Below are 11045 nucleotides of genomic sequence, written 5' to 3'. Positions count from 1 at the left end.
AGAACTGTTTTGGTGGCATAAGGGGAAAGGGCTTCATACACTATGTGCTCATAAAGGATTTGTTCCTGTAGCCAAAAATATCTGATGGTAATTTCAAGAGTCAAGATTAGCTGTATTTCTCACATACATAATTATACAAGTAAAATCTGCAGTGAAATGCTTATGCACCAATTCTAAGGAGCTTGGAAAGAAAAGCGTCTGGACTTCTTTAAGTTTCCTTGAAGACGTTTCACCTCTCATCCCCTCTACCTAATCGCACGAGCCAAGGTGTAGGTCACAGTCAGCCGAGGTTTCGGGTGAACCCACTGTGAAGCCCAGCTTCACCCTATCATGTGATTTACTGACTTCAAATTGCCCAGGATGTGATTGGGCGTTAAGGCATCTGGGAAGGGATCTCAAAAATGGATTATAGATGACAGACAGTTGGTGTTGTAAGCCACCACCTCTGTTCAAAGACGGTTGTTCACAGTGGACATAGATGTCTTCTTTCACTCCTCTTTCAAACCATCTGTTTTCTCTGTCCAAAATGTGAACATTAGCATCCTTGGAAGAGTGACCTTTGTCCTTTAGATGCAGATGGACAGCCAAGTCTTGTCCCGTCAAGGTGGCTCTTCTATGTTGTGCCATATGTTTATGAAGTGCCTGTACAGCCACTTCATAAACATATGGCAGCTTGCGGACAGCTTGGGGACACTCCCATAAGACCTAGAATCCGGGATTCTCCACCAGTTGCTCTTAGAACTGAAGAAGCTTCTCAGATGAGAGGTGAAACATCTTTAGACTAGGATGACCTGGATGACTGAGAAGCTTCACAGACACTTATGTACCAATCTGGCTGAGAATAAATAAGAGGAAGACATAGCTTTTTAAAATGGATTAGCCAACTGGTAGCACAACCATAGTCCAAGTATGAGTATCAGAGTAGTCAGGGTGTAGGCTTATTAGGTCATGGTTTGACTCTGCATTTAACTGCTGAAACAGAAATCTTCAGTTATTTCCTGTTGATGTTCAACATTTACTGAAGTTGATGAAGATGTTAATTATAATCTTATCCATCCTAAAAGCAAATATGATGTGTTACCCACAGTGTAAGGTAAGTGTAAGGTTTCTGTTGGAGCCAGAGCTCATTTTTACTTGTGTTTTTTCCCCCTGAGCAGTTATAAGTAGCAGTAAGTGTGAAAATACAGTGTCTATTCTTGTGATCAGTCATTTTCTATTTCTATCAAAGGAAATTGCATGTTTCAGGAAACAGACTGAGCGAGTTCTCTGTTGAAATCAGATCATCATGCTGTAGAATGACAACAAAACAGACAGCAATGGAAGTGGACACTGCTTTTCTCAAATCCAGGAGGGGGATTGTGAAGGTGACAGAGATGGTGAGATATTTGCTTATATCCTAACTTTGGACATTTGGCGTAATGTGGTGTAAAACAGCTGATACATGCCGTTTCGCTGCCTTGTGCCTGTTAAAAAGGGGGAACAGAAACAGAACATGGCGCAATAGCTTCACAATGCTATATGCTGGTAAATGTTAGTATGTGATTTAAAGGCTGTTGCTGAAGTGGATCATGACCTGTTTAATCTTTTTAAATGTCATGAGGAAAGCTTCTCAAAATGACAGTTCCTGTTTTTCTCTCTAAACTGAGAGGTGCAACACGTTGCAAAAAAAAAAAATTGCGAAGCAACCAGTAGACGAGAAGGAAGGAGACCTCACAGTACACAATGCAGTTTTAAAATAAGCTGTTATCAAACATCACAGTGTTTTTTTCTTGGCTCTGTTATCTCAGTGACAGTTTCTCTTTGCAATCTCCCCCTCTCTGCTGTAGGTGACTCTGTTTGTGGCTTTTGTGTGTTTTGCTGTAGCCTCGACACCCAAGTACATCGCAGCCACAGCGTTGGAGTTTTTCATCACCTCGCTTCTGCTGGTGCTCTACCTGCTCAAACTCAACAAGAGGCTGACCTTCTTCTTTTGGCCTCTAGTTGTAAGTGATGTGTTACAACTTTGGACATAGTGAGAGAGAGTGAAAAAAAAAGTGTGACTGCCTGTTGCATGTTCAAGCTCTTGTTCTTTTCTTTTTGTTCTCCTTCTTCAGGATGTATTGAATTCAGTCTTTGCAAGCGTTTACTTCATCACCTTGAGCTTGATGGCTATGACTTCTTACATTAACACAGGCATGCTGATTGGAGGGGTGAGATGTATTTAAGTGTATATACAGTATGCTCAGTAACATTAAACCTTCATGCATTGGCATAGATTCACTTCTGGAGCACTACTCTAAGTTTAAACAAGCCTTTACCCCTGAATGACTTGTTTTCTTGTTTCTCAAAGAGAGGCGAGTCCTTAAAGTTTGACTGTGTAAAAAACGTAAAAACACTCCCAATATGAGTAGCCTACATACACACGAACACACACATGTGGAATGCAATGGATGTATGCTGAGATGTACCCTCTTTTTGCAGATCATGTGTTTCCTCTTAGCTGTGCTGCTGTGCGCTGAGAGCTACATTCTGTTCAGTATCATCACATTCAACAGGCCGAGGACTGAAACGCAGAATACATAAAACAGACGAACTGCAGCAAACTAACGACAACGTGTGCGCATGAATGACCCCAACCCGCTAACTGCTTTTGCATTCTGTGCGTAGTTTAAAGGTTTAGCTGTAGAAGTGTTTGTTAGTTTATTCACAGGCATATTTGATTCTGTAACTAAGCATGGTGTGGCTGTTTAAGATTTCTAAATTGTAAAGGGAAAGAGAAAAAAAATATCAATAAAGATTTTTTTCTTTGTGACATCATGAGTTGTATATTTCCGCCGTTGTGTGCAGCTGGGGGCATCGCATTTCACATCTGGAGAAAGCAGATGTTGCACTTCTTTTTTTCTGGCGCTCGCGCTGCATTTCCGAGCTTGTCATTGTTTCCGCTTCCACCTCAGAGAAGCCTCACGCCTCCTCATATCTCATTTGAGTGTGTGTGTGTGTGTGTGTGTGTGTGTGTGTTTATTTTGCACTAAAATCGCTGCAGTACTTGTAGTTTGAGCAGCCCGGAGCTCGAGGAGAGTTTTTCTTTTCATAACAATGGGGGACATCGAGGCTCCCAGCTCGAACCGGCCGCCCCAGGCTGTCCTGAAGTCCATTCTTCCCAGCAAAGAGTTCGTCACATCCAGGAAAGGAATGCTGCTTATTGCTGAAGTGGTAAGAAATGACCCGATGAGCCAGGCCAGCAAATCTGAGCGCCAGTGGACCGTTGTTTCACCAAAGGCGCAGAGTTGTGGGTAGTTTCTGGCAGTTTTTGCAGACACTGCACTGTGTTGATTTCAGCGCACATTCAGAAATAACTTTAAAAGCTTGGTTAACTGTCATTTTAGGTTCACTCGGTTTCCGTTAGGTCTCCTTTAGAAACGGAAAGAACAGTAAGTTTAAAGCAGCCGTGAGACAAGCTTAGGAAACTCTGACTGACTTTATACTGGATCGTACTGGTTTGGATGGACACGCGGTGAAAAGCCTGAGGTAACCACTGTTGTCCACGCTGTCAATGATCCAAGTAAACCACGGTGTAATTCCAGGCTCTCTTTTGTGCACAATTCATTTCAAGTTCAAATATATTGAGAAGAACTTGGGTTTTTATTGTCGATTTCAACAAACCAAATACTGAAAAAAAACTTGCGCCATGGTGTTAGTGTGAGATTACCAGCATCGCGAGTTATTTGTGGGAAGGGTCTTCTCGCTGCAAACCCTCAAACTGTGTCATGTGACATTCGGCTCATGCTGGGCTGTGAGTGAGCAGTTATCTTCCCCGCAGTCACATCCTTTTCTGTATGTCGCCTGGAGCACAGCTCTACACTCCCACACAAAGCGCAGTCTCTTTACTGCTGCTTCACAGCGTGGAATGGCCTGTAACCCACGTTAAACAAGACCCAGATAGTAGTGTGCAAAAGTCTTTAGCCAACCCTAATATCTTTATATTTCCTATATTCTTGAAGGAGCCAGAATTTGTTGTGACCAGTAGTGCCAGGCTTGTTAAAAGTTTTTCTTTGGACAGCCCCAGTAGTTAAACATTTTCAGATAATTTATTTTACTTAAACCACATAATACTCAGCCAAGAAACAGTTGTATCTTTAGCCTCTTTGTTATTAGCAGCCTGTCGCAAAAATACATTGTTTCGATTTCTGTGGTCGAATCTTTAATAATGCCAACGATAAGACAGCTTGATAGAGATAAAATTAAATTTTTGCACAAACAAGGTGATTCTCACAGAACTATTGGCTGAAAGCTTGGCATATCTCAGCATGATGTGCAGTGTGTCCTTAAAAAAAATCTCAGAAAACTGGACAAGTGGTGGACAAATGAAAAGAGTGAGGTATGCCAAATCATGCAAGAGGTGGACTGAAAATCAGTGGCAACAGGTCTGATGTAGTGTTAATACCAAACTTGATATTTTTGGTTGTTTAAATGGAAGTGGGGAGGAGAGAGGTACAACAGTGAGTGTCTGTGAAACAAAGTGGAGGCTCTGTCATGGTTTGGGGCTGATGTTGGAGAACCTGACCAAATTGGTGGAATTATGAAGAGAGAAAAGTACCATTAGATTTTGATCCACCATCTGCAAAGCATGTGACTGGCAACACCTTCATTGTTCAGCATGACGATCACCCCAAAACACAGTGCAGTAAAATCATACCTGGATAGAAAAACAGACAATGAGACACTATCAGTCCTGGATTGGCCTCGCAGAGCCTTGATCTCGACATTTTTGAAGCCGTGTGGGATCATCTTGACAGAGAACAGAAAAAAAGCCAGCCAACATCCAAAGACTTAAAGAAATGACAAGAAAGCTTGCCTAAGAGAGTTCAGCCTGTTCTTAGAGTAAAGGTGGCCATATCAAATATTAACCTTCAGGCTTGTTCGAACTGCACAAACTGTTTTTGCCTTACATACTGTATTTCCATCTAAATCACATTTTGCTAGCAAAATATAAAGAAATCAAGGGCAACACAAGACTTTTGTCAACAGTAGAAGTCAGAAGTGTGTCCTACTTGGACTGTAGGTGAGATACCACGCCTGGTTTAGGCTTATTTTAGGAGATTTGTGATATACTATGCAGCACTTCTGTTCAGTGAGTCCATTCCTAAACTTTTCACAAGTGAAGCATGTCAGTGCATCTCGCTGTATGTGAGTGGTATGCTTTGCAGGATTTTCAAGATTTTAAAATCTGTTTCTTATACTTTCCAACTCTTTGCTTATTTGATTTTTGAAGCAACTGTTTAAATGCCAAACAGTTAAAAATGTTTTCTCCTTCACCTCAGCACCACAAACAATAATCCACCGGTATAAAAATGAGGGCCAAGTCTGAATGAAGGGTGGCCTTTTCAAATGTTACGTTTTTATCTCAGTGGTAAAGGTATGATACGAGGTATGAAGCTAAATTCATTTGCTTTAAGTTGCTGTGTAAGCTAAACGTCCTTGCAGTAGTTGGGAAACCTTTGAATGAACTCACACATCTGTGTGCGATTGTCTTTCTGATTAAAAAGATTTCAAATAATACGACACAAGTCCACAGTCGCTGAACTCAAATGTTACACACGAGGCTTCTAAAGAAAATAGATCATACCATAATACCACTGTTGCGCTGCTTGGACATATCAGGCAGGCTCATATATGCATCTGCTGAGCATGCAATACCGTACATAGTGTGTCAGACCACTGTGTCTTTCTGTGTAACCACAGGGTCTACATTTAATGTGCAGTAAAAGACAGGACTGTGTAGTGTTTGACATGTTTCCAAAATGCAAACAAGCTGTTAATAAGAGGCACATGTTGAGGCAAAGCGTGCCACCTAAAGATTGTGCGGCTTCTCAGCTCGGTACGTAATGCATGATGGATGTTTTTGAGAGGTTACAGATTCACACTCACAGGAAATAAATGTCTTCCATAAATATCTCATGGCATATTTGAATAATTTTTCTTCTTGGATGTTGTCAGTGTTTAGAATGAAACTGGCCAGTATAGGTTGGAAAAGATTTGTTAATTGATAATCTATTAATCAGTGTCTTTTTCCCAGTGATTCTTTTTAATTTAACTGTAACGTTTCTTTTTAATTAGTTTTACATAATTATAATCGAAACAATAATTTTTTTCTTTTTTACTGACACGAGTCCAGCCACACTGTAACAGAATATATTCAAAACTTTACTGTTAAGTGTTGCCTTACAGGAAAGTTTTACATCGCTCGGTAGCAGCATTTTTATAGCTGCAGGAGTTTGGGTTTAGAGTTCCTACGATCAGGCTAGTGTGGGAAAACTGACTGAGACAAAGACAAGATGGCCGTGGCTGTTTGAGATTACAGCGTCTGGGCTCGCCTTCATTTGTGCTGATGTGGTGTGTCCAGCTCTTCCTGTGGGGAGCTTCAAAGACAAGGCGGGCTCGGCCGTCTCGTCTTTATGATTAATAAAAACCAATAAAACATTTTCCTTTATTTTAGCTGCGTTTGTTTTGTGGATGTTTGCACAAGCATACATGTGGGAGGCATACAGAGAAGGGTGACGGAGTAGAAGCCTGTGTGAATAGCTTTTAACAGCTGTATCTCCTTACAGGAAGTGGGCCTGAAGCTGTAATTCACACAGACTAACAGCTTCGGGGCACTGCTACAGTTCATTATTTAGATCTGACTTGGAGAATCCTACTTGGAAATAACTCCACACCATCTGGCGTCTTAAACTTTTTATTTCAAATGCCAAAGAGTTGTCTTATTTTCTATTTCTCTTTGTTTTGTCTTGCTCTTTTTAGGGTCTGTCCTTTATATCATTCGTGTGCTTCGCTGGATCCTCGGCAGCAGCATTTGTGACCGTCCCCCTGCTGGCATTCCTGGCTTCTCTCTTCTTGCTGTTTGGTTACTCCACCAAATTCAACGAGAGGTTTAAAGGTTTCTGCTGGCCTCTAACGGTGAGAGCAGCTGTTTCAGAAAGAACCTTGAAACTTTGCCCCGCATGATCTTGCGGCGCTAAATGAAGAAATTAGTCGTGTAGTGTTTGATTGTGTCTCTGAATCAGCTCCGGTGTTTTTCTCTCAAAGGATTTCATTAGATGCGTGACTGCCTCCATTATCTTTTTCATCATCTCAATAATGGCAGTGTCCAGATACTCAGACGGTTCCTCAAAGGCTGCTGGGGTAACGCTGTCATCATCATCAGCATAGTCCATAACTGAATACATTTGGCATTGTATTCACATTGTATTTGCCTCTTTTTGCAGATATTTGGGTTCATCGCCACCATTGTTTTTGCCGTAGATTTTTATTTCATTTTTAATGAGCTGGCCAGTTTCTTGAAGCAAGGAGGGGAGTCCAACGAGGAACCGTCAAGACAGCAAGGTAACAAAGTCACCTCATGTACATATAAGTACATGTTTAATGTAGTTTCATAATAGGAGAGAAAAAGGTAAAAATAAAATTAGTTTTTATGCAGGCTCTGAGTACAGGTCCATTCACTGGTCACTTTATTAGTTACACCTTGGTAGTTGTGTTTTGGACCCTCTTCTTTCTTCTTTGTGGCAAATGCTTGAAGCATCCATCAGATGATGGACACTGTAGTTATAAAGGGATGGAAATGATCAGCAATAATACTTGATAATATTTGTAATTCCAAGCAGAGTTATTATAGTTACATTTTCTAGTTAGTCTTTATTTCATTTCATTTTGACTTTTTGCTTGTCTCAATCCAGTCTCAATCCAGTTACTTTCCAGAGTTGAACTTCTTGTTTCAGTTTAGCTTTTATTGTTATAAAATAATGAAAACACTTAACGGTTTGAAAGCAGTTGACTCACAGTCTTGTAGACAACCTGAATCTCAGTGAACATATCCATCATCGCCTCATCAGCCAAGTCGTTATGAAGTTTTTAACTAAACTAAACTAAACTAAACTAAACTAAACTAAAGTAAACTAAGCTAAAACAAAAACTTTGATTTTTCATTTTTTCACATCTAGTTTTAGTTTTTAGTTTAGTTTTAGTAAACTATAATGAACTTGCTGCTAATTGTGCCAAGAAAATATCTCCCTCACCATTACAGATCCAGCACCAGCCTAAATCGTTGATTCCAGGCAGGATGAGTCCATGCTTTCATGTTGTGTAGAGACTTATCAGACCAGCCAGCATTTCTCTAATCTTATATTGTACAATTTTGGTGGTCTGGTGTCAACTGTAGCATCAGTTTCCAGTTCTTAGCTGACAGGAGTGATACCCAGTGTGGTCGCCTGACCTTTGGCATCAACAAGGCATTTTCAGCCAAAGGATATTTTCTCTTTTTTTGAACAATTTTCTGTGAAACCTAGGGATGATCTAAATAAATACCAACAACCATAGCACATTCAGAGTCACTTAAATCAACTTCCACCTCACTGTGAAGGTTAGCAGATCACCTTGACAGCGGGCTGCCCCCATGTGATTGAACAGGTGTACCTAATAAAGTGGCCAGTGAGAGTATGTGCCTTGGAGTGATTATTATTGCGATTTGCCACTAAATAAATAAAACTGAATTGAATTGAATGACACACCTGGACCTGTAAACTGTTCAGGTAAACATGTTTTTAATTGCATGCTTTCAGTGCCATAACTGAAGTATTTTGTTTCCACACTGAGGTGGCAGCACACATTCAGAGATGGATCATTTATAAACTTCACTTTGATGTCTGATCCCACTGTGCAAAGCATTTTGTGCAAAGCATGAACCAACCCTTTCAACAAAAAAGTTTCATTTCATTCCTTAAAGCGTGCACTCTGTTAATGAAAACAAAACTGGCACCCTTAGACAGTTCTCTATGTTCAAAAGATAAAAAATGCCTTTCTCCAAGTGCACCACGTTTTGTGCGCTTGTTATTTTCTTCCTTATTGATGTAGCTCGTCCACAGAAAGTGCACCCAGAGAAGTGATACTCCGTCTGACGCAGAGTTTTCTTCTCTTTTTTTGTTTTGTAGATGAATTTTCAGACTCTGACTCAGACTGAAACTGTGGGGATCTTTGGCAGAAGATGTGTGATCATGCAGTCTCAACCTTTGTAGTAAAAATCAACACTGCCGAGCAGATATTTGCAAACACCTGCCTGGTTTTGTGCAATAGAGTTACAGAAGGACACTGTGTATCAAGGTCAGACTCATTGTTGGTCAGTTTCAGGTCGCCGAACACAAACAAAGAAGGTTTTAGTGCAATTCACACATTAGAAAAAATACTTTTTAAACTGATGCATCAAACACGCCAGCCTTCTGTTTTATTGGTTGTTACACAAAGTTTATAAAACATGTTCTTTTCTTTTTTCATGTTCAAGTTTACTTCCAGTGTCTTAGATCATTTTCCACAAATGTAAGAGCTACTATCACTCCAACACTTTCCTGAAGCTGTGAAACTGTTTCTGCTCATGTTATGGAGAAGCAGTTATTAACATCAAAATGTGCATGCATTATGTCTAAATCAGGGGAAAATGCTCTAGCCCTGTTTACATGTTTGCACACTAGAACACTGCAAAATGCCTTATTGAATAAATGTTTACCAATGTACTAATAATGTAATGATGCTGTAACAGGAATTCAGACCAGGAGGCCTGCTTAATTATCCTTTATTAAATTGACAGCATGTTTATAACCCTGTTTCCTATAAAGTTTGCACACTGTGTAAAATGCAAAGATATACAAATCATTTAAACCCTATATTTAATTTTAAGCATCAGATGCTGCTTTCAGAATTCTTCTTATTTACTTGAAAGCAGTAGGCTCATTTAGAGATTGATTACAGCAAAGCTTTTCCTAAAAAAACTGTAAAGGGGGCGTGTTTACAACTCAGCTGCGTTGCATCTGCTCTGTAGTCTGTTAAAAGGGACCTAAGGAGTCAACTTGCTATGCTTTTGGAGATAAATTGCTTTCCCTTTGTTACTTTCAGAAGCTTAACAACTCCTTTGTTGTATTTTTGTTTTCTAGTGCTCCAAATGTTTTTAATAGATGTCAGATCTGGTTTACAAGCAGGCCAGTTCACCAACCAAAGTCTTTTAATAATGGATTGCATTTATATAGCGCTTTTCAAGGCACCCAAAGCGCTTTACAATTCCACTATTCATTCACTCTCACACTGGTGGAGGCAGCTACAGTTGTAGACTGACAGAAACATTTTTTGCCGCTTGTTTGAATGTTTTTTTCTTGCTTTGTGTGCTAAATTTTTGATTATTAGTGTCTACCCAAAGCCCATGTATCGATTTCCATTATAGAACTAAGGATCACAAACATTCGGTACAGGTTTCCAGCCTTGTCCAGATTTCTCTGGATCAGGTGAACCCCTTCCTAACTTTACTTCTGAAAGACTCAGTTTCTCTGGGATGCTCTTTTCATATCATGTTACTAATTAACCTAATGTGTTGAGCACCAAATTTCTTTCTGGATTGCACAAATTTACAACATTTTGCCGTCTATTGTTGCCCCTGTAATGACAGCTTTGTAACATTTTACTGGCATCAAACTCAAAATGAGCTCATGTAAAAAAAACAAAAGTTGTTTTTAAATTAAAAGTCTAAATTAAATAAAGCTAATTTTGGCTCGTGCCTTATTTAAGAGTGGTTACCAGAGCACGTAGCAACGCATGCTTGATTTGGTAGGTCTCTTTTTGTTTTTTTCTTGTTGTAACCCCAAAAGGTTTGTGTCTCCTCCTTTTCAGAGTTTGAATGAGCTAAAATCAGTTTCATTCTAATTTGATTCGCATTTTTCACAGTGTTTTGACATTTTAGGAAACAAAGTTATAAAAAATTTTGTAGCCTATATTACAAGAAGAGAATGGTTGGCTGGTTACAACCTCTGTCCAACTGTGGTAGATTTATAAAAGCCTATTTTACAATCTGAGGATAACCTTTGTTTATCTTATGTTTATTTCCTCATATGAGTTTCTGTGATGTGCTTGAAGACATTAGAAATCATGCTACTTTGACACACTTACTAAGGTAACACACTTTGTCGACTTCCTGCTCTTTTGTTGTTTGTGTGCTATTTCTTCATATGTGCATATGTGTGTGCAGTTTATTA

General features: G+C 39.7%; 2 protein-coding genes across 4 annotated transcripts; both read left to right on the top strand.

Moving 5' to 3' along the window:
- Nucleotides 1-1004: 1004 nt before the first annotated feature.
- On the top strand, nt 1005-2791 carry LOC113021422 (chemokine-like factor). Of its 3 annotated transcripts, none has more exons than XM_026166099.1 (5): nt 1005-1093; nt 1280-1376; nt 1827-1982; nt 2094-2189; nt 2461-2791. In XM_026166099.1, exons 2-5 carry the CDS (start codon nt 1296-1298, stop codon nt 2560-2562), a joined length of 435 nt encoding a protein of 144 aa, XP_026021884.1. In that variant the 5' UTR covers nt 1005-1093; nt 1280-1295; the 3' UTR covers nt 2563-2791. The 3 variants fall into 3 exon arrangements, with proteins under 3 accessions (XP_026021884.1, XP_026021875.1, XP_026021865.1); XM_026166090.1 differs by having other exon boundaries at nt 1006-1093; nt 1229-1376; XM_026166080.1 differs by lacking the exon at nt 1005-1093 and having other exon boundaries at nt 1212-1376.
- Nucleotides 2792-2827: 36 nt separating this feature from the next.
- LOC113021417 (CKLF-like MARVEL transmembrane domain containing 3) lies at nt 2828-10074 on the top strand. The gene is made up of 5 exons (XM_026166069.1): nt 2828-3192; nt 6781-6936; nt 7066-7161; nt 7245-7362; nt 8964-10074. Exons 1-5 carry the CDS (start codon nt 3076-3078, stop codon nt 8990-8992), a joined length of 516 nt encoding a protein of 171 aa, XP_026021854.1. The 5' UTR covers nt 2828-3075; the 3' UTR covers nt 8993-10074.
- The last annotated feature ends 971 nt before the right edge of the window (nt 10075-11045 follow it).

Source organism: Astatotilapia calliptera, chromosome 1 (assembly GCF_900246225.1).
Source record: "Astatotilapia calliptera chromosome 1, fAstCal1.2, whole genome shotgun sequence".
In the NCBI taxonomy this organism is placed as follows: domain Eukaryota; kingdom Metazoa; phylum Chordata; class Actinopteri; order Cichliformes; family Cichlidae; genus Astatotilapia; species Astatotilapia calliptera.
This window is presented reverse-complemented; position numbering and strand designations above follow the sequence as displayed.